Source organism: Nycticebus coucang, chromosome 1 (genome assembly GCF_027406575.1).
Source record: "Nycticebus coucang isolate mNycCou1 chromosome 1, mNycCou1.pri, whole genome shotgun sequence".
In the NCBI taxonomy this organism is placed as follows: domain Eukaryota; kingdom Metazoa; phylum Chordata; class Mammalia; order Primates; family Lorisidae; genus Nycticebus; species Nycticebus coucang.
This window is the reverse complement of record NC_069780.1, coordinates 159,876,450-159,900,094: the sequence shown is the minus strand read 5'-3', so window position 1 is coordinate 159,900,094 and position 23,645 is coordinate 159,876,450. Positions and strand designations below refer to the sequence as shown.

At 44.3% G+C, this 23,645-nt stretch overlaps 1 protein-coding gene and 1 pseudogene across 7 annotated transcripts in view; both read right to left on the bottom strand.

Moving 5' to 3' along the window:
• Window positions 1-23,645, bottom strand: part of CCL28 (C-C motif chemokine ligand 28) — a 46,396-nt gene that overhangs the window by 12,111 nt on the left and 10,640 nt on the right. Inside the window, exons 1-3 of one of the 6 annotated variants that reach the window (XM_053591256.1) lie at window positions 9,156-9,461; window positions 7,985-8,084; window positions 7,645-7,812 (exon numbers count right to left, since the gene is read on the bottom strand). The exons of 1 other annotated variant lie outside the window; for it this stretch is intronic. Coding sequence is in view for 1 of the 5 variants with exons in the window: in XM_053591221.1 (XP_053447196.1) it covers window positions 22,315-22,378 (64 nt within the window). In the remaining 4 variants the exon portion in view is untranslated. Of the gene's footprint in view, window positions 1-7,644; window positions 7,813-7,984; window positions 8,085-8,664; window positions 8,751-9,155; window positions 9,462-9,621; window positions 12,356-22,314; window positions 22,459-23,645 lie in introns of those variants that run through there. 4 more of the 6 variants (XM_053591264.1, XM_053591221.1, XM_053591238.1 and 1 more) reach the window with 4 other exon arrangements.
• On the bottom strand, window positions 2,563-3,477 carry LOC128585826 (40S ribosomal protein S2-like; annotated as a pseudogene). Its single transcript, XR_008380121.1, has one exon. The product of XR_008380121.1 is annotated as a 40S ribosomal protein S2-like (transcript).

The window sequence follows — 23,645 nt, the reverse complement described above, 5'->3', positions numbered from 1 at the left end:
GTTCAAACCCGGCCCCGGCCAAACTGCAACCAAAAAAAATAGTCGGGCATTGTGGCAGGTGCCTGTAGTCCCAGCTACTCGGGAGGCTGAGGCAGGAGAATCGCTTAAGCCCAGGAGTTGGAGGTTGCTGTGAGCTGTGTGAGGCCACGGCACTCTACCCGAGGACGGTACAGTGAGACTCTGTCTCTACAAAAAAAAAAAAAGCTGCAGTGAAGCTAGCTGGGCTCATCAAAGATGAGAGGAGTAAGGCCAACAGTGTCCCACACAGCTTGGAAGAAAACAACCACATGAGCCCTTACAGCAGGTTTCAAAGTTTCCCAGCAGGGAAGGACTTGGCTGAATAATGAAGGATTTGGATAGATGAAGAAAAATAGGCCACTTTGTCTGGGAAGGTGAGTAATGGTAGATATGGTTCAAAAGACAGACTGAGATCATAGCACTGAGGCCTTGAATGCCACTCTAAGGGGCTTTAGCTTTTATGAAATGGGGACCACTAAAGATATGAGACAGAAAAAGGAAAATCTGAGCTCAAGCAGCTAAGGCACCAGCCACATACACCTGAGCTGGCGGGTTCCAATCCAGCCTGGGCCTGCCAAACAACAATGATGGCTGCAACCAAAAAATAGCTGGGCGTGGTGGTGGGCGCCTGTAGTCCCAGCTACTTGGGAGGCAGAAGCAGGAGAATCACTTGAGCCCAAGACTTGGAGGTTGCTGTGAGCTGTGATGACATGGCACTCTACCCAGGGCAACAGCTTGAGGTTCTGTTTCAAAAAAAAAAGAAAAGAAAAGGGCCGGGCGTGGTGGCCCACGCCTGTAGTCCCAGCGCTGTGGGAGGCCGAGGCGGGTGGATTGCCTGAGCTCAGAGGTTCAAAACCCATATGAGCAGGAGTCAGCCAGAGTAAGACCCCGTCTCTACCAACATCAAAAACAGCCAGCACCGCAGGAGAAAGAAGAAAATCAACAAAAAGGAGTACTTCAAACAAACATGAACAAGCACACTGAAATTAAAAAAAAAAAAAAAAATTTAAAAAAAAAAAGAAAGAAAAGAAAAGAAAGAAAAAAGAAAAGAGAAAGGAAAATTCATCTTGTGGTAATAAGCAAGATGGATTGAAGTGGGGAATAACTGAGATAGGACATCAAGTTAAGGATGTGTTTATGTTAAGGAAATGAAGGCAGGGTGGTGCCTATGGCTCAAAGGAGTAGGGCACCAGCCCCATATACCGGACGTGGTGGGTTCAAACCCAGCCCCTGCCGAAAAAAAAGGAAATGAAGGCAACACAAATATGAAAGGAAATACAATCTCCATGTGAAAACATGTATCTGCCAATTCCTATATGCCACAAACACGCAGTATTCTACTCTGCTTCCCATTCCACCATGTGGGTGCTGAATTAAAAAAAAAAAATAGGCCAGGCGTGGTGGCTCACACGTGATCCCAGCACTCTGGGTGGCCAAGGCAGGTGGATTGCTTGAGCTCACAGGTTTGAGAACAGTCTGAGCCAGAGCAAGACCCCACCTCTTAAAATAACAGGGCATTTTGGCGGACGTCTGTAGTCTGAGCTACTCAGCTACTTAGGCTTAGGCAAGAGAATCATTTGAGCCCAAGAGTTTGAGGCTGCTGTGAGCTGTGACACCATCACACTCTACTGAAGGCGACAAAGTGAGACTCTGTTATAAAAAAAAAAAAAAAAAAAGAGGGGAGGAGCAAGATGGTGGCTGAGGTGAGACTGGGGAGAGAAGACTCCAGGCATCTCTGGCTGGTGGGATCTACCCAGAAACATCCCTTTGGGGACACAGGGAGTCAGTGAGAAACTTCTGTACCCAATGAGGGGGACAAAAGCAGTGGAGTACTGGCAAGTGGTTGCATGTGTTTGTTCGGTCTAATCCTGCCACCAGCTGTAAGTACAGCAGCAGTGAGACTGCAAACTGGAAAGGCCTTACCTGTGAGCTGTTTTGGGTTTTTTTGGACTTGGCACTCAGTTGAACTGTCTTGGGAGAACCTGGGCAAGAGTGCAGAGGACTTTAAGCACTGTCTAGAGCCAAGACTGAGCCGCTGAGCCAGTCGGAGCTAATAGTGTTTGGCTGTGGGCCCAGTGGAGCCATTGTGGGAGAACTACCCCGGCAAGCTCCATCCTCAGGGTCACAGTGCAAGGATCAGGCCGGAGACCTTGGGTGAATAATCTAGTGACTCAGCAGCCTAAAGGCAGGAACTGAGATGCCTTACAGCCTTGGCCCTCAGGAGCATACAGTGAGACCAGTTTTGGCACACTGGGTAAGTGGACAGCCACTTTAGGAGTGATCCCAGCAACAAGTGCTTTCCTGGGAAAGCTTCTGCTGAGCCAAGGTTAGCAGTTTAAAGAGCCTTTTAAGTGGGCTGAGGAGAGATTTATGCTCTCCACCCTGTGGGGTTTGAGAAATCAGCAGACGCCTCTGTCTCCATCTCATATAGCCATGTCAGCATTGATCCCAGAAGATCCCCTGTTGCCCAGACAATATTCAGTAAGATATATATACTGCTTTGTTTTTGTTTTGGGTTTTTTTTTTTTTTTTTTTTTAAACAGACTCAATTCACTTTATTATTGCATAAAAACCCTATGTTGTAGCCACAGCTGGAGCCTGGGTCCTCTGCACAGAGACTCTGGTGTGGGTCTTGACAAGATGGTCAGTGAATTCTTGGTAAGGAGACTTGGTGAACACTGTCTCTTTCCAGAGATCAGGAGTGAGATAGCTGTAGGTCTTGGAAATGGCATCAAAAGTGGCCTTGGCAAAGTTGCCCAGGGTGGCAGTGCAGCCCCTGGCTGAAGTGTAGCAGTCATCAATCCCAGCCATCATTAGCAGCTTCTTAGGCACAGGCGCTGAGACAATGCCAGTTCCTCTAGGAGCAGGGATGAGACGTACCAGCACAGAGCCACAGCGGCCTGTCACCTTGCAAGGAACAGTGTGAGGCTTGCCAATCTTATTCCCCCAGTAGCCTCTCCGCACTGGGACAATAGAGAGCTTGGCCAGGATGATGGCACCTCGGATGGCAGTGGCTACTTCCTTGGAACACTTAACACCCAGACCAACGTGACCATTGTAGTCCCCAATAGCAACAAACGCCTTGAACCTGGTCCGCTGACCAGCGCGGGTCTGTTTTTGCACTGGCATAATCTTCAGAACTTCATCCTTGAGAGATGCCCCCAAGAAAAAATCAATGATCTCAGATTCCTTAATGGGCAGAGAGAAAAGATATATCTCCTCGAGGGATTTGATCTTCATGTCCTTGACCAGGCGGCCCAGCTTGGTGACGGGCATCCACTCTTTGTCCTCGGCCTTGCCTCCGCGAGCTCCGCGGCCTCAGCCCCGGCCCCGACCCCGGCCGCGACCCCGGCCACGGATGCCGCTGCCGAAGCCTCCACGTAAACCACCACGGCCTCCCATTCCGGGGCCCCCGGGGCCTCCAGGCCCTCCCGCTGCACCGGCGTCATCCGCCATTTGGTGTTTTTCGTCAGAAAAGAAGCTGGGTTTTTTTTTTTTTTTTTTTCACTCTAGATCCCCCCACTTTTTTTCTTTTCTTTCTTCATTTTTCTAGTTTAAATATAATTTTCCATTGTTGCCTTCTTTAATAATTAGAACTTCATTTTTGCTAGTGTTTCTACCCCTACTATTTGGTTTTTCCCCCAATTTTATCCCATAAAGTTTTCTGTTTGCTTGTTTTGGTTTGATTTATAGCTTTTATTTTATTTTATTTATTTATTTATTTTTGAGACAGAGCCTCAAGCTGTCATCCTGGGTAGAGTGCCATAGCATCACAGCTCACAGCAACCTCCAGCTCCTGGGCTTAAGCAATTCTTTTGCCTCAGCCTCCCAAGTGGCTGGGAGTACAGGGGCCAACCTCAATGCCCAAATATTTTTTTTGGTTGTAGTACTTGTCATTGTTGTTTGGCAGGCCCAGACTGGATTCAAAACCACCAGCTATGGTGTATGTGGCTGGTGCCTTAGCTGCTTGAGCTACAGGTGCCGAGCCTGATTTATAGCATTTTTGTCTTTCCTCTCTACTTGGTGGAGGCAGGGTACTGTGTCTGAACAGGTTAGCAAAGAGCTGCTGACCTCAAGGGGACCACCCTGATCTCAATGGAACCACCCAACCTGGCAACCCCAGAGGTTGGGGGGTTTTAAAGTTGGGTCAAAGTACCCTACTGTACACCTATACTGCTATCTTCCACTTTCTGTGCCTCTCTTCTTTTTGTTAATATTCCCTTTTACTCACCCCCCTCTCTTTTCTTTTTCTTTCCTTTCTTTTTTTATTTTCTTTTTTCCCTTCTTGCATTTCAGTCTTCCCATCCTTCTGGTCTTGTACCAAAAGGACTCATCAGAACCCTACTCCAGAGGCTTAACTTAAAGAGCAAGGAGATGTGAAAGGAAAATTAGGGCAAGGAAATAGATAAAAAAAACACTCATGAGGAAGAATCAGCAGAAAAATCTTGGAAACATGAAAAACCAGTCCAGAACAACCGCCTCCCACCAAGGGACCGTGAAGAAGCTACTGCAGAGGATTCCACCTATAAAGAAATGTTAGAAATGACAGAAAGGGAATTTAGAATACACATGATGAAAACAATGAAGGAAGTGATGGAAATAATGAAGGAAACTGCTGATAAAGTGGAAAATAACCAAAAGGAAATCCAAAAACAGGATCAAATTAAGAGATGAATGATATGAAGAATATAGAAAGGATATAGAGCTGAAGGAATTGAAGCAATTACAGAACTTAAAGACACAATAGAAAGTATCAACAACAGATTAGACCATGCAGAAGAAAGAATCTCAGAGGTAGAGGACAAAGCTCTTGAGATAGCTCAGATAGTTAAAGAGGCAGAAACGAAGAGAAAGCAGAATGTTCACTAACAGAATTATGGGACTTTATGAAGCATCCAAACATACGAGTGATGATATCCACATGTAAAAGACTGAAACTGGACCCACACCTTTCTCCACTCACAAAAATTGATTCAAGATGGATAAAGGACTTAAATTTAAGGCATGAAATAATAAAAATTCTCAAAGAAAGCATAGGAAAAACACTGGACAAGATAGTGGCCTGGGAAAAGACTTCATGATGAAGACTGCCATGGCAATTGCAACAGCAACAAAAATAAACAAATGGGACTTAATTAAACTGAAAAGCTTCTGTACAGCTAAGGAGACAACAAGCAAAGCAAATGACAATCTACACAATGGGAAAGGATATTTGCATATTTTGAATCAGACAAAAGCTTGATAACTAGGATCTATAGAGAACTCAAATTAATCCACATGAAAAAAGCCAACAATCCCATATATCAATGGGCAAGAGACATGAATAGAACCTTCTCTAGAGAAGACAGACGAATGGCTAACAAACATATGAAAAAATGCTCATCATCCCGAATTATTAGAGAAATGCAAATCAAAACCACCCTGAGATACCATCTAACCCCAGTGAGAATGGTCCACATCACAAAATCTCAAAACTGCAGATGCTGGCGTGGATGTGGAGAGAAGGGAACACTTTTACACTGCTGGTGGGATTGCAAACTAATACAACCTTTTTGGAAGGAAGTATGGAGAACCCCAAGGAACTCAAGCTAGATCTCCCATTTGATCCTACAGTCTCATTACTGGGCATCTACCCAGAAGGAAAAAAAATCCTTTATCATAAGGATACTTGCACTAGACTATTTATTGCGGCTCAATTTACAATCGCCAAAATGTGGAAACAGCCTAAATGCCCACCAATCTAGGAATGGATCAGCAAGCTGTAGTATATGTGCACCATGGAATACTACTATTCAGCCATTTAAAAAATGAAGACTTTACAGCCTTTGTATTAACCTGCATGGAAGTGGAACACATTATTCTTAATAAAGCCTCACAAGAATGGAGAAGCGAAACCTATGTACTCAATTTTGATATGAGGACTATTAATGACAATTAATGACATGGTGGGGGTGGACGAACAGGACAGCAGAGAGAGAAAGAAGGAGGGAGGGGTGGGGAAAGGAAGAACAGAGAGAGGGAAGGAGGGGGCTGGTGGGTTCTTGGTGTGTGCCACACCTTTTGGGGGCAAGACACGGTTGTAAGAGGGATTTTATCTAACAAATCAGTGTAACCTGGTTTCTTGTACCCTCAATGAATCCCCAACAATAAAAAATAAATAAATAAAAGTAATCACAGCTAATGAAGCTGGCAGCCTCACAATTAACAAGCAGAAATTAGCCCTTGAATCAAGGGGTACAAGAAATGGTTAACCGCTCTATAGTGTCAGCCCTAAATAATGGATGTACCTGCCCTTGGTGTGGGGGCGATCTCTGTATCCATGCCTTGACTTACATGGAAACATCAAGCCTACTCACAGCTTTGGAATAGAAAAGGAGCTGAATTTGAAATTGAAACTAGCTATTTACTCATCAGCTCTCTGGGCATAAAAACCTTCTGTTTTCATTTATTCACTTATTCACTCAATTATTCAACAAATGTTTATTGAGCAGTAAAAATGTTTCAGGCACAATGCTAACAATGCTAATCACATTAGCATAAAACAAAAAATAAAACAATATGTTCCTGTCCTTAAGGGGCTGTAGTAGAGGAGACAGACTTGGAACTAACTGCTTAGGATACAATTCTACCGGCCCACCATAATTGTACTTCTGGAATTATGACTTAGAAAGAGACTCACGCAAGCCACAGGGCAGATATATAGCTGTTCCCTATAGCAAAACATGAGGGGCCATCTAAATGTCTATCAAAATAAGAGAAAAGCTCTCACAACAGGTCATTACATACTGCCAAAAGAGTCAATTCCACAAGAAGATATAATACTTACAAATATATATGCACCCAACATCAGAGCACCTAGTATATAGAGCAAACATTTAACAGATTTGAAAGGAGAAAGAGACAGCAATATAAGTGCAGCAGTCTCCTAACTCTCCTGGAACACTTTACTTTTAGTAATGACCATATCATGTAGACAGAAAATTAAAAAGGAAATAACACTGTAGGGCAAATGGACCTTACAGGCATGCAGAACTTTTCAACTGACAGCAGAAGTGGATACCTTGTTCTTCTTCTTTTTTTTGAGATAGAGTCTCAAGTGGTCGCCCTGGGTAGAGTGCCATGGCATCATAGCTCAACCTCAAACTCTTTGGGCTTAAGCGATTCTCTTGCCTCAGCCTCCCAAGTAGCTGGGACTACAGGTGACCACCACAATGCCCGCGTGGCTTTAATTTTATTATTATTATTATTTTTTTTTTTTGGCCAGGGCTGGGTTTGAACCCACCACCTCTGGCATATGGGGCCGGCGCCCTACTCCTTGAGCCACAGCCACCACCCCTATTATTTTTGTTTTTTTTAGAGACAGAGTCTTACTTTTTTGCCCTAGGTAGAGTGCCATAGCATTACAGCTCACAGCAACCTCCAGCTGTTGGGCTCAGGCAATTCTCTTGCCTCAGCCTCCCAAGTAGCTGGGACTACAGGCCCCCACCACAATGCCCGGCTATCATTTTGTTGCGGTTTGGCCGGGGCTGGGTTCGAACCTGGCACCCTTGGTATATAGGGACAGCACCCTACTCACTGAGCCACAGGCGCTGCCCTGGATTCCATCTTAAAGAAGGCAGGACTCACCTAATTAAGAGGAGTGGAGCATTCCAAGCAGGAGGAACTACATATTCAGGGCACCAGTAGAAGAGAACAGAAGGCTTGTCTGGATTGTGTATCTCACAGAATCTGAGGTCAAATCCACAGAACCTGATATCTCTTGGTCCTCCATAACTATACTTCTGGAATTTTGACCTTTAAAAAGACACAAGTCAGGGCTGGGCGCCTGTAGCTCAAGCGGCTAAGGCGCCAGCCACATACACCTGAGCTGGAGGGTTCGAATCCAGCCCCGGCCCACAGAACAACAATGACGGCTGCAACCAAAAAATTGCTGGGCGTTGTGGCGGGCACCTGTAGTCCTAGCTACCTGGGAGGCAGAGGCAGGAGAATCGCTTGAGCCCCAGGAGTTGGAAGTTGCAGTGAGCTGTGATGCCACGGCACTCTGCCCAGGGTGACAGCTTGAGGCTCTGTCTCAAAAAAAAAAAAAAATAATAATAATAATAATTCGTCATGATCAAGTAGGTTTCATACCAGGGATACAAGGCTGGTTTAACACATGCAAGTCCATAAACGTAATTCACCACATCAACAGAAGCAAAAGAAAAAAAAAAAAAGACACAAGTCACAAGGACAGGCACACAGTTGTTGACTATAGCAAAACATTACAGACCATCTAAATGTATGACAGAATATGTTTAACCTGGCAAGATTCTTATCAACAGCGGTGCAGGAAGTTCTGGGCTGAGTGCACAGGGAGTTAGGCAATGATGTAAACAGGGTAGTCTGGACTAGGAGTGGTAAGATTTTCTTGGCTAACATCTCCCCCTAGAGGTTCTCTTGTGCAGCTTGCTATGACTCCAGAATTTTTACATAGGCGACATTTCGTTTTGTCAATTAGGCTGAAAAAGACGATTATGTGACGTTGCCTCGGAATTTACATAGTTTTTATTCAGATGACACTTTTGTATGTGTTAGAGAGGAAATCACAAAATATTTATTTTGGAAAACATAGTCATGGCGGCCACTGTTATCCTAAATAACCATTACCCGAAGGGTGCACTGGAAAGGTCCTGGCCGGCCTTGATGAGCCCAGGTGCCACCATCTGGAGTGGTTTATTCACATACAAGGCCTTCTGTTATGGATAAAGTTAAGAGATCTGACCCTCCATGGACCATGGTGCCTGTCAGGAGGCTGGGAGGCTGGGCGGCTGGGGATAGAGCATTGTGGAAACAGCTCACAAACCTCCTGTGTTCTGGGAGGATCATGGGGTGTTCTGCCAAGACTTGGATCAGCTGCAAGGCACCCAGCCTACGTGGCCTCTGTGCAGCAACAATACACCCCGCTCCTTTGCTAGCTCCAACATCTGCCGCCCCTTCCTCTCCTACTCCAAGTCCAGACCGGGAGTATTAACCATAGTGTAAAGTAGGAATACTTGAAGGAGACAACCACTTCAAGATATAGGGGTACTGTGTAACCTTGTGATCTACGAGGGGAAATCTATTTAATTTATACTGTGACGATTAGTTACATTACTGACCCTTGGTTTTACTGTGAAAATAGTGGCAAAGGGAAGCAGGAGAGAAGAACAGCACTTTTAGGAGATATCCTCGCTGTGGTCCGGAATTGCTGACTTTTCTGTAAATTATCACCCTCTCCGTTGATTGGCTTGGGTGACAAGGAGGCGGACTCTTGTCCGGCAACGTTAGTACTACTTACTATAACTATACAATTAAATTTAGCCTTAAATGCACCTATTCAAAACACGCACACGCACACGTTCAACCCACAGATTTGGAAAAGGAAAATTAGAGGAAATGAGCAAAGAACGAAAAAAAGAGACAAGCACGACGGCGCTTTACGGCCGTCGCGCTATCGCTATCTGTGACCGGCGGCCGTGGAGCAGGGAATGCTGGGAGCGAACCACAAAGTGGAAACCCCAGGAAGAAAACAGGGAGTAAGTGCAGAACGGCGGCAGCAACCATAGAGTGGCGCTGGACCTTTACCTGGGCGACATTCCGTCGCCCTTCCGGCCTCTGCACGGGCTCAACATGCTTGGCGAAGTGGGGAGATTCTTCTCTCAGCCGGTGAACTGATCCTGTGGCGCCGAGAGGACCCGCGCGAAGGGGCGGCCCAAGTATAAGGACTGGGCGAAGGGTGGCGTGGAGTCGCAGAACCAGCGCGTGACGGCCGGCCGCCCGCTCCCCCACGGCTTCCGCGAGTGCCAGCCCCTCCACCTCGACCAAGGAAAGCCACGCGAGACCTGCCGATTGGCGTCCGGGGTTGGGCTTTCGAGGCGCGGGAGACCGGCTGGGGGCGCCCCGAAGTAGGCCTGGCCTCCCGCCGCCGCCCCTCCAGGAGCTACGAGGAAAAATTGTGTTTGTTGCGCACGTGTTCCTTATACTTAGTCGGTTTTGTTTTGTTTTGATCTAACAGTTTTTGATGCGGATATGTTAAAATCTACCACAATAATTGGGACTGTGTCAGATCTTTTTCCTGAGATAGTATAGCCCATGGTGTTAGGTTTTCACCTGCCCTCAAGTACCCGCCTGGTGCACAGCCAGCATTACGGTGAAGCCTGAGTCTCGGGTGCAGAATTTAAGGGAATGCGCCCCCCAAATCTCCGCAATCAAGAGAAGGTCTGAATGCAAAAACACAAGACCATGGTTAATAAAATAGTACCATTTAAAATAGGGGGAAAAAAAGAGAAACAATCTGACCTTGCAGTTGCATAACTCACCTCACTTGTTTCACCTGAGCCTTGGCCTGACTGTGGCTTCTTGGTGAAGTGATTTTTTTTTTTTTTTTTGCAGTTTTTGGCCGGGGCTTGAACCCACCACCTGGGGTATATGGGGCCGGTGCCCTACTCCTTTGAGCCACAGGCACCGCCCAGGTGAAGCGATCTTTTTTATCTTTATTTCTTCCTTCCTTCCTTTTTTTTTTTTTTAGACTGAGTCGTACTTTGTCGCTCTCGGTAGAGTGCTGTAGCGTTACAGCTCACAGCAACCTCCAAATCAGATAGGGCATAGGCGATTCTCTTGTCACAGCCTCCCGAGTAGTTGGGACTACAGGCGCCTGCCCCAGCGCCCAGCTATTTTGTTGCAAGTTCGCCAGGGCGGGGTTTGAACCCAGTACTCTAGGTATATGGGGCTAGTGCCCTACCCACTGAGCCACAGGCACCACAGAAGATTCCTCTATTTCTATTACAGCTTTTTGCTTTTATCATATTCTTCTAACATTGTTATACTATAATTGTTATACTTATTTTTCTTCCTTTTTCACTGTTTTAATTCCTTTTCACTGTGTTTTACCCTTTGCTGGGCAATATAAGTTTTCTACATTTCTCTTATTTTTTCTACTGATAATTTAGGTTAAGTTAAGGAAGAGGTCCCTTAGGAAAATGTCTACATACAGGGGTCCTCAAACTTTTTAAACAGGGGGCCAGTTCAGTGTCCCTCAGACCGTTGGTGGGCCGGACTATAGTTTAAAAAAACTATGAACAAATTCCTATGCACACTGCACATATCTTATTTTGAAGTAAAAAAACAAAATGGGAACAAATACAATCACACTGCTGCATATGGCCCAAGGGCTGTAGTTTGAGGACCCCTGCATATCTAACACAAGGAGACTTGTTTCTTCTTGAGACAATTTATGTGACAATATCTTACACAAATGTTTTTGATTTTTAATCATTTGAGGAAATGTATTTTACTAATGAAAGTGATTGCCTTATCAATAAAATTCTAGATGCATTTATTGGGTGCCTACCTTGTATCAAAATATACAAAAATTAGTAAGCCATTGTACCTGCCCTCCAGGTGCCTACAATTAGAAGACAATTTCCTTTCTTTATTATTATTTTTTTTGTAGAGACAGAGTCTTACTTTATTGCCCTCGGTAGAGTGCTGTGGCATCACAGCTCACAGCAAACTCCAACTCCTGGGCTTAGGCGATTCTCTTGCCTCAGCCTCCCGAGTAGCTGGGATTACAGGTGCCCGCCTATTTTTTGTTGCAGTTTGGCCCAGGCCAGTTTGAACCCGCGATCCTTGGTATATGGGGCCAGCGCCCTACCCACTGAGCCACAGGTGCCGCCCTTCATATTTTATCTTATTTTTATTTTTTAAAAAACATTTTTTAGCCGGGCATTGTGGCGGGTGCCTATAGTCCCAGCTGTTCAGGAGGCTGAGGCAAGAGAATGGCGTAAGCCCAAGAGTTAGAGGTTGCTGTGAGCTGTGTGACATCATGGCAATCTACCTGACGGCAGTACAGTGAGACTCTGTCTCTACAAAAAAAAAAAAAAAAAACATTTTTAAGGCTTTTAATATTATTGAAATTTTTTTACCTTTTTTTCTTCAAATAAGATTCTCAGGTTTTTTTCCTGAGGGTGTCACTATGTCACCCTGGGTAGAGGGCCGTGGCGTCACAACTCACAGCAACCTCAAACTCAGGCTTAAGTGGTTCTTTTGCGTCAGCCTCCAAAGTAGCTGGGACTACAGGCACCTGCCACAATGCCCAGCTATTTTTTTTGTTGTTGTCATTGTCATTGTTTAGCAGGCCTGGGCCGGGTTTGAACCCACCAGCCTTGGTGTATGTGGCCAGCTCTCTACTCACTGAGCTACAGGCACCAAGCCAAGATTCTCAATTTTTGGTCAAAGTTTTTTTTCCCCAAATTACCTAAAATTATACCTTGCTTTTTAGAAGCAATGTCTCTCCACATTTAAGTAATTAGGGGTCAACTTGATAATAAATCATTTGTCCATTATATTTAATATTTTCAAGATGTTATTAGTATCTGATTAAATGTATTACTATTGAACATTGTATTATTTCTCTTGATTCTGTTGGTTTGGAGTTGTTTTTATTGTTTTCCAGTATTAACTGGTTGGATGATTTGCCAGGAATGTCAGCCCCTATTTTGGTTTTGTGACCCAATTTTGGTCACTAGAGGGCTCTAAAGAGTTCCCAGTGGTCTTCACGATGTATGTATGAAGATCAACATTGAAGCACTGCACATCAAATTTACAATATACAAATTAGATTCTGGGTTTTATGGAAACGATCTGCTATTGTAAAGAGGTGAATCAGCTTCCTCCATTAACTTGAATGTACATACAAGATCTTGCTACTCAGTGGTTTCCAGGGCTGCTGCAATGGTATTATCTAGGAACTTGTAAGAAATGGTGCAGTATATAGAACACAGCAAAATAGAAACAGTAAAGAAAGGTACATGCCTTTCTTTAGGAGAAAGGATTTGCAGGATACATACAGACAAAAATGAGGAGAGATTCACTCAGCTGCTGGCAGTGTCTCAAGACTATGAAGCACAACAAGGTGACTATAATCAACAATAAGGGCATACTTTAAAATAACTAAGAGTGGGATTGGAATGTTCCTAACACAAATGATAAGGGCTTGAGTTGGTGGATACTCAATTAGACTGGTTTGGCATCGTCCGTAGCTGTGACGCCAGGGCACTCTACCCAGGGCAATAGCTTGAGACTCTGTCTCAAAACAAACAAACAAATTAGCCTGATGTGATTAACATACATTGTATCCAAACATCACATGTATCCTATAAATATATACAACTACAGCTTGGTGCCTGTGGCTCAAGCGGCTAAGGCGCCAGCCACATAAACCTGAGCTGGCGGGTTCAAATCCAGCCCAGGCCTCCAAACAACAATGATGGCTGTAACCAAAAAATAGCCAGGTGTTGTGGTGGGCACCTGTAGTCCCAGCTACTTGGGAGGCGGAGGCAGGAGAATTGCTTGAGCCCAGGAGTCGGAGGTTGCTGTGATCTGTGATGCTACATCACTCTACCCAGGGTGACAGCTTGAGGCTCTGTCTCAAAAAAAAAAAAAAAGAAAAAATATATATATACAACTATATGTACCTTTAATAATTAAAAATTTTAAGTTAAAGCCTGAGTGCAATTTAAGAAGGGCAATACTTCATAATGTTCAGAATATGGTTGCTTAGGAATACATCTTTATTCTGGTGGACCTTGTGCCATAATGTAACCACATCACTCTGTGCATGCCTATAAACGAAGGTGCCCATTGTTGACTGTAAGTAGGCCAGAAGAAATTACCATCCACATAAAAGTGCTGTCCCCAAATAAAGTCCTCCCAGATAATTTCTGGAAAACTGGGGTAATGTTTAGGGGAATGGAGAGTGGATGGGGGTTTTCTTTATCTTACTATAAAGACATCTGGTTACTAATATCTTGCAGCATAGCTACTAGAGTGGTCGGGGGTAATCTTAAAGAGATTTGGATAACTTTGTGCCATAACATCCTGAGAGCCTTATAGATAGAACAGTATTTAAGTAGACTGCCAAGTTCAAGTCCTGGCTCTGCCATTTCCTAGCTGACCTTGGCTGAGTTACTTCTGTCTCAATTCCTTTATCTGTAATATGAGGATAATAGTCTCAGTGCCCATAGCACAGTGGTTACCGTGTCAGCCACATACACCCGCTGGCGGATTCAAACCTGGCCAGGGCCAGCTAAACAACAATGAAAACTGCAACAAAAAATAGCTAGGCGCTGAGGCTGGTGGCGGTAGTCCCAGCTACTTGGGAGGCTGAGGCAAGAGAATTACTTAAGCCCAAGAGTTTGAGCTTGCTGTGAGCTGTGATGTCACTGCACTCTACTGAGGGTGACATAGTGAGACTCTGTTTCAAAAAAAAAAAAAGAAAAAGAGGATAATAATAGCACCTGCCTCATACAGTTTTTGTAAAGCTTGAATGAATTTATTCATTTAAGTGCTTAGAACAGGAGTGGCAAATAATAAGCATTCAATAAAAGGCAACAAAAAAGAGGCCAATCTGTAGCACATACCTGACCCATAGTCTGTATCCAGGTGTCCATTAAGTGTTTGTGGAACGTGCCACTTGTCTATTTTCCTCAGCTTCAAACTCATCCTTCATTGCCTGTTGTATTGAGATGGGCTTTTTCATTTTTTCCCCCTTGGCCAGCTAGCACAATGTTAAACTTTATCTGTAGAGGACACTGGAGAGGAATTGCAGGGAAAGGGGCTTTCCTTCCTGGCCCCTGTGTGCTCTCTGCAGGCCCCTGTAGTGCTGCAGCTTCTCCATCGTCAACTTCCACAGCCCATGGAAGTTAGCAGCACCCTGCAGGCAGTTTTGGAGCAGAGTAATATAGTGAGACACCTCCCTGATAAGAACTTCCCCCTGCGAACTAGAGGATTTTCTGCCAATACAGACCAGGGGACTTTTCTGCCATTTGGAGCTGTACATTCTCCAACAAAGTCTGGATCTCGTCTTGGCAGGGTAGGAGTGTGGAACCTGTTCCTTGAATTCTGTTTTAGCCTTAGGGATATCTGCTACTCCTACATTTCTTAGAATTCTCTTTTTCTTTCTAGCCTATCTTTTGTTATAGTTAATAATTTGTTATATTAAGCTGTCCCTGTTCTAATTAGTTTCTGTCTCTTGATGGGCTCCTGATTAATAATGAATGAATTAATGAAATATTAACATTCCCAATTACTCTGAGAAGTTTATATGTTGTCTGTAAGATGAATAATGTAGATTTTCTTTTCTTTTCTTTTTTTTTTTTAGACAGAGTCTCAAGCTGTCACCCTGGGTAGAGTGCTGTGGCGTCCCAGCTCACAGCAACCTCCAACTCCTGGGCTCAAGTGATTCTCTTGCCTCCATCTCCCAAGTAGCTGGGACTACAGGCGCCCGCCACAAGGCCCAGCTATTTTTTTTTTCTTGGTTGTAGTTATCATCATTGTTGTTTGACTGGCCTGAGCTGGATTTGAACCCTCCAGCTCTGGTGTATGTGGCTGGCGCCCTAGTCGCTTGAGCTACAGGCATCGAGCCTGAATAACGTAGGTTTTTAAGAAATGACTATCTGTGTTAAACAGATAAACTGGTATCTAGGTTTAATCAACTGAAAAAAATAGAAGCAAAATAATATATGGATTGTAGTCCTATTTGTGTGTATAAAAATCTGTAAGGATATGTGTGACTTCATATTTATAAACGTGTAGAGGAAATTTTGAAAGCTTATACAGAAAAAACTCTCTGGAAAGAGAAAAGAAATTAAAGGAATGGTAAAGAGGGACTTCAACTTTTTTTTTTTTTTTTTTTGTAGAGACAGAGTCTCACTGTACAGCCCTCGGTAGAGTGCCGTGGCGTCACACGGCTCACAGCAACCTCTAACTCAGGCTTACGCGATTCTCTTGCCTCAGCCTCCTGAGCAGCTGGGACTACAGGTGCCCGCCACAACGCCCGGCTATTTTTTTGTTGTTGCAGTTTGGCCGGGGCTGGGTTTGAACCCGCCACCCTCGGTATATGGGGCCAGCGCCCTACTCACTGAGCCACAGGCACCGCCCGGTTTCAACTTTTTTATTCTATAAAAAATATACTGAGCATTTATAATTTTTATAATCTTAGGAATTAAATTCTTTAATTTTTGTGACTTTGTGGTAATTTTAACGTTAAAAATTGGTAACAAATCTTTGTGGGAGGAAAGGGAAGGGAACTAGTAATTATTGAGTACCTGTTATATGCCACACACTTTCCATACATTATCTCATTTAATCACGACTAGGTTAAGATAGGCATTTGTTTTACAGATAAGAAAACTGGGGTTCAGAGAACTTAAGCAATTTCTTTTCTTTTTTTATTTTTTTTCGAGACAGGGTCTCACTATGTCACACTTGGTAGAGTGCTGTGGCGTCATAGTTCACAGCAACCTCAAACTCTTGGGCTTAAATGATTCTCTTGCCTCAGCCTCCCAAGTATTTGGGACTACAGGCGCCCACCACAATGCCTGGCTAATTTTTTGTTGCAGTTGTCATTGTTTAGCTGGCCCGGTCCAGGTTTGAACCCGCCAGCCTTAGTGCATGTGGCTGGCACCTTAACCAGTGTGCTATGGGCGCCAAGCCCTTAAGCAATTTCTTAATTTATATAGGTAGAATTCTCAATCTTCTAGAGTCCAAAGCCCATACTTTTCCCAGTATATCAGCATTTCTTTCTTTCTGTCTTTTTCTTCTACTTTTTTTTTGTGTGTGTGTGACAGAATCTCACTCTGTGCCCAGGCTATGGTGCCCTGGAGTCAGCCTAGCTCATAGCAACCTCAAACTCTGGGATTCAAGCAATCCTTCTACCTCAGCCTCCGGGGTAGTTGGGCTGGAGGCAACAACCATGACACCCAGCTAATTTTTCTGCTTTTTTGTTTGTTTGTTTGTTTAGTAGAGATGTGATCTTGCTCTTGCTCAGCCTGGTCCCAAACTCCTGAACCTGAGCAATCCATCTGCCTTGGCCTCCCAGGATTACAGGTATGAGCCACTGCACCTGGCCTATACCCATATCTTTTAAACTGGGTTCCATTGACCTCTGAGAGGAGGCTCATATATGTGCTTTCAGGATCCATGAACTCTCTAGACAATTCTTAGTATGTTATTTTAATGATAATCTTTAAATAGACATGTTCTGGATCTTCTGGAGAATCATTTCAAAAGAATACTTTCAGGACATTTGAATTTTTCTTCTTGTGACAACCAAGTCCTACACTACCTTAATTGTCCTGGGCCAATCAGGAAAGAATGCATTTAGGCTAAGGGAGGGCCAAATTATATCTGGTTCAGACAGAAAAATGTAGAAATAAACACTTCTCACTCTATACATTAAACTCAAATTCAAAACCTGCACTTCGAGCATCAGTGCTGTATTCATGTTTGGAATAGTGATTTTATTTTATTTTATATATTTTTGAGACAGGGTCTCACTATGTTGCCCTGGGTAGAGTGCTGTTGCATCACAGCTCACAGCAACCTCCAACTCTTGGGCTCAAGCAATTCTCTTGCCTCAGCCTCCCAAGTAGCTGGGACTACAGGCACATGCAGCAATGCCCAGCTATTTGTTGTTGTTGTAATTGTCCTTTGCTGTTTGGCAGGCCTGAGCAGGGTTCGAACCCACCAGCTCTGGTGTATGTGGCTGGTGCTGTAGCCGCTGAGCTACAGGTGCCAAGCCGGAATAGTGATTTTATTTTTAGCCAAAAATTAACTACTGTAGGCTCAGTGCCTGTGGCTCAAGTGGCTACAGCGCCAGCCACATACACCTAAGCTGGTGGGTTCGAGTCCAGCCCAGGCCCACCAAACAATAATGACGGCTGCAACCAAAAAATAGCCAGGCATTGTGGCAGGCACCTGTAGTCCCAGCTATTTGGGGAGGCTGAGGCAGGAGAATCACTTGAGCCCAGGAGTTGGAGGTTGCTGTGAGCTGTGATTCCACAGCACTCTACCCAGGACAACAACTTGAGGCTCTGTCTCAAAAAAAAAAAAAAAAAAAATTAACTACTGTATTACTGTGATTAAATTAAGGTTGTTACACTTACATTTTTTTGGCTTTCTTTTTTTTTTCTTTTAAATTTTCTTGGCTTTCTAATTGTGTTTTTATTTAAACTTAAGTTTGTTTTGTTTCATAATTGCAGAAAAGATGTGTAAACAAGGAGTTTACCTGGTTTATGTTTATACATTAAGTAACATTAAAATAAATTAAAGTCAACACTAAGAGTGAAGAAAATGTTTCCCTTTTTTATTTCCTTGCTTATTTTTTTTTAATTTTTCTTTCTTTTTTTTTTTTTTTTTTTTTTTGAGGCAGAGTCCCACCCTATGCCCTGAGCAGAGTGCAGTGGCATCATAGCTCACTGCAACCTCCACTCGGGCTGTGGGCAACCGCTGCCTCAGCCTCAGGAAGGTTGCTGTGAGCTGCGATGCCACATCACTCTACAGAGAGCAACTTAGTGAGACTTAGTCTCAAAATATATATATATTACCAGTATAAGCAGGACCATCAAAACAACAACAACAACAAACCTTGGGCAGCACCTGTAGTTCTGTGTGTAGGGTGCCACACCTCTCAGGGAATGGAAAGTCCTGGCTGTACAGAACAACTTTCAAGCACAAATGTATATTTTTGATAACCCTCTCTAGCGAGTGTCCTGTGATTAAAACAAATAAAAGATAAAGTTTTGGGGTTTTTTGGTTTGTTTTGTTAGGTCGCAAGTACCAAGTTTCTAGCAAGTATCTGTGTGATTCAGTAGCCATTCTTCCTGAGAAAGTAGGAAGACTATTTGTGACCCAATGGAGCAAAATCTCCCACCTTGTATCTGCTGGGCACAAGTAGAGACTTTGTTTTTGTTTTTCTTTTTTTTTTTTTGCAGTTTTTGGCCAGGGCTGGGTTTGAATCTGCCACCTCTGGCATATGGGGCCAGTGCCCTACTCTTTTGAGCCATAGGCGCTGCCGAGACTTTGTTTTAATATACAATAAAAACAGGTGGGCCCACAAAGCTGTAATCTATGTTGTGGATTTAAATAATCTGGCCCAGGGCCGTTGAAACAGGATGATAGACATTTATGGACTCAGTATTGAGTTCTGGGAGCCAGCAGCCGTGTCAGCAGATGTGGAATGTGCCCTACCTTTGGATAGAATCCAAGGCTTTTAATCATGGATAAAGTCACCTGCTTCCTGATTTATGTAGAACATTTTGGGAATGCCAATTGTTGAGCCATCACATCAAGATAGCCACTTAAAACGTATCCATTACGACAATAGAACCACTTTCTGTCTGAACACAAAATGTATTTCCCCAAATCCCAAATTGGTGCTGGCCATTTTCCCTATCCCCTCCCTCATCTTGCAACAATCACCAAGGCCACTTATTCCCTTCTGTGCACTGCTAAGTTCCCATCTCTCAACATTTTCTACTTGGTCTTCCACCCCCTCCCTGGAGCCTGAATCACTGAGAGCCTCCTACAGGGCACCTAACACACACACATGCATGAATGGAAGTTTGCTAAGGAGAGCAGTGACATTGCCCCTCTCAGTCCTACAACTGTTCTCGGGCCCACCCCCATGTATTTTTACCCCACATCACTTATTTTTAAATAGCAGAGGATTTTGGAGCTTCTCTGACAAAATGTAATTCTCCTATGGTCCAAACTCTTTCAGGTAAAGCATCAAGACTAAATCAAAGCCCAGTGTCGTGGCCTATAATCCTAGGACTCTAGGCGGCCGAGGTGGGTGGATCGCCTGAGCTCAGGAGTTGGAAACCATCCCAAGCAAAGAGAGACCCAGTCTCTACTAAAAATAGGAAAACTAGCCAGGTTTTGTGGCGGTTGCCTACAAGGTTTTGTGGCAGGTGCCTATGGTCCCAGCTACTAGAGAGGCTGAGGCAAGAGGATCGCTTGAGCCCAGGAGTTTGAGATTGTGAGTTATGACACCATTCTACGCAGGGTGAATGAGTGAGACTCTGTCCCAAAACAAAACTAAACTAAACAAAACTAAACTAAACCTAAAGGCTACTGCTGGGTCTCTCAGCTCCCTTTCTTTATCTTTTTTTCTTTCTTTTTTTTTTTTTAAACAGGGTCTCACTTTGTTGCCCTTGGTAGAGTGCTGTGGTGTCACAGCTCATAGCAACCTCAAACTCTTAGGCTCATGTAATCCTCTTGCCTCAGCCTCCCAAGTAGCTGGGACTGCAAGCCCCCGCCACAACACCCACTATAAGACCTGCCACAATACCTGGCTATTTTTAGAGAGGCCAGAGCCTCCCTCATTATCCTCTAACCTCTCCATCTGCTCTTCCCTGCCCAGTTTTCTAGGGGAAGGCAGTAGCCACTGCTGCTGCAGGACAGCTGGAAATAGGTCAGGAAGCTGGAAGATAGGCAACCTTTCTTTCAAAGCTTTTTTTTTTTTTTTGAGACAGAGTCTCAAGCTGTGTCCCTGGGGTGAGTGCCGTGGCATCATAGCTCACAGCAACCTCCAACTCTTGGGCTCAAGTGATCCTCTTGCCTCTGTTTTCTATTTTTAGTAGAGATGGGATCTCCCTTCTTGCTCAGGCTGGTCTTGAACTTGTGAGCTCAAGAAATCCACCTGCCTCGGCCTCTAGGAGTGCTAGGATTACAGGTGTGAGCCACTGTACCCAACTTCATTTCAAAGCTTTTTATAAGAAATTTGAGATGGTAGAGTTGCCAAAACTAGAAGTAAAGCCTTAGCAGTTAGACCTTGGAGAAGCAGTGAAAGTGAGTCCTAAAACATCAGTGGAAAATTCTTCTGAAAAATGTTACAGAAACATATAAAATTACAAACTTGGTAAGATAGATTGATAGAAATTAAGATTATCCAGATTTTTTCTTCTATTTATGTAAGCCCAGTACCTTGATACACCAAACAAATGCCTGTACGAACCAGGCAGCTAATGCAATGCAGCAAACGTCAGAGGAGAATGACAGAGGCTCCCCTGTTTCCACGGTTCCTGCCAGTGCGCGGGACACCATTGTTGCCAGATCTGATTTTTCAAAAGAAGCTTTAAAATACAGTTTGCGGGCAGCATCTGTGGCTCAGTGAGTAGGGCGCCGGCCCCATATACCAAGGGTGGCAGGTTCAAACCCGACCCTGGCCAAACTGCAACAAAAAAATAGCCAGGCATTGTGGCGGGTGCCTGTAGTCCCAGCTACTCTGGAATCTGAAGCAAGAGAATCACCTAAGTCCTGGCATTGGAGGTTGCTGTGAGCTGTGACACTACGGCACTCAATTAAGGGCGACAAAGTGAGACTCTGTCTCTAAAAAAAAATCCAATTTATATGTGTGTATATAAGTACGTGCATGTGAAGCCTGTCAGTTTTAAAATGTTGGCTCAATGTTTAAAAAGTAAACCAAATAAAACCTATATTTTGCTTCTGCCCTGGGTTTAGAGAAATTTGTTCAGGGTAAAGCTTAAAAAAAGATGACAATGGAAAAGAGTCATCAGTCAAGTTAAGTACTATGATAGAATAAGTTCCCTCCACAGTCACAATCTCCACAGACAAGCTAGTAACTTAATATGTTAAACTTACAATTTAAATTCTCTGTGGTATAATTTGTATGTTTAATCTCCTCTATCCTGCTTCCCTTCCTGAAGGTCAGACTGAAGTTTCAGTTTTCAGTATCCACAGAATTGACTTTGCTTGGGGAATTTGCAGTTACTTAAACACAGACTGAGTTGGTCAAGCCTGTCTTTTCCTTCAGGAACATGCACCCTGTGTTCAGTTTAGCAGGTTGGGATGAAGGTGGAGACAGACAAATAATAGGGGTTTTATCCCACCGCTGAGGATTTTCTAAGATACTGTCATCAGAAAAGGAAACAAAGCTCAAAGTTGTACCTCTGCTCAAATTTGTAACCTCATCCTCCAGGTGACAAATTACTAATGCTCCCACTAACAATGAATCTTCCTCCTGAAATTTCTTGGAAAGCTATTATTTCTTGGAAAGCTACTTGTTGTCCAAAGCTCAGTGGGTAGGGCACTGGCCACATACACCAGGGCTGGCGGGTTTGAACCGACCAGGGCCTGCTAAACAACGACAACTACAACAAAAAAATAGCCAGGTGTTGTGGCAGGCACCTGTCATCCCACCTACTTGGGAAGCTGAGGCAAGAGAATGGCTTAAACCCAAGAGTTTGAGGTTGCTGTGAGCTGTGACGCGACAGCACTCTACCGAGGGCAATATGGTGAGACTCTGTCTCAAAAAAAAAAAAAAAAATCTATGTCGTTCTCTTGTAGATGCTCAGAAATCATTTGGAAATTCCTACCTGAAGAGACAAGATTCCTGTCCCACCACACTCCTTCCAGCACCAGTTTGGTAGGCACCCCCTTCCAATGGAGGCCTAAGTGGCCAGCACCCCCACTCACCTTCCGAGGTGTGTAGGGCCACACAGACAGCAAAGGCCATGACAGCGAGTCCCGTCTGCTGCATTCCTGCCTACCCTGCTGCCTCTGACAGCACTACAGGTGAAGCTGTATAATCAGGAAATGAGGCTAAGGTGTTCTCCAGAGCAGGGAAAGAGCCTGCAGGAAAAGTCAGCCAGGTAGCCCCGCCCTGGGAGGGGCTCCGAGTATAGCTTCTCAGGTTTCTGTCCTTCAGACCAGGCTCCAGACTGACTTGCCAAGCTCCCTGCTTGTGTTCACAGTTCCTGAGGGTCAGGGGATGTAAGTGGTGATGTGGCAGCTGGATAGGTCATTGTGATTTGGGATGTGTATCAGAATAATTAAAAACAGTCGATCTACATGAATCCTATCCTACCCCTCAACCTATAAACCAGAATTCTGGGGGAGGGGACCAGGTACTTGAATTTTATAAAAGCTCGGGCTGGGGCTCTGTACCTGTACTCAGTGGTTAGGACACGGGTCACATGCTTCAGGACTGGTGGGTTCGAACACGGCCAGGGCCTGCCAAACAACAATGACAACAATAACAAAAAATAGCCAAGTGATGTGGTGGACGCCTGTAGTCCCAGTTACTTGGGAGGCTCGGGCAAGAGAATCACTTAAGCCCGAGAGTTTGAGGTTGCTATGAGCTATGACTCCACAGCACTCTACCGAGGGTAACACAGTGAGACTCTGTCTCAAAAATAAGTAAATAAATAAATAAATAAATGAATAAATAAAAGCCCTGGCTGGGTGTGTTGGCTCACACCTGTAGTTCTAAGACTTTGGAAGCCCAAGGTGGGAGGATCACTTGAACACAGGAGTTTGAGTCTGTAGTGAGCTAGGGTGAGGCCACTGGACTCCAACCCTGGTAACAGAGTGAGATCTTGTCTCAAAAAAAGTCCCATGGGGTGGCGCCTGTGGCTCAGTGGATAGGGCGCCGGACTCATATACTGAGGGTGTCAGGTTCAAACCTGGCTCCAGCCAAACTGCAACAACAACAACAAAAAGACTACAAACAAAAATAAATCAATAAAATATAATTTTCCTAAAAAAAAAAAAAAAAGCAAAAAACAAAAAAATAGCCCCGTGTTCCGGTAGGTGCTTGTAGACCCAGCTACTCGGGAGGCAAGAGAATCGCTTAAGCCCAGGAGTTGGAGGTCACTGTGAGCTGTGACACCACTGTACTCTACTGAGGGTGATAAAGTGAGACTCTGTCTCTAAAAAAAAAAAAAAAAAACCCCATAGGTTGGGTCATTCTGATGAACACTTTTTATGAGAACCTCTGTTTAAAGGAATCAGAGTTTTTAAGAAGC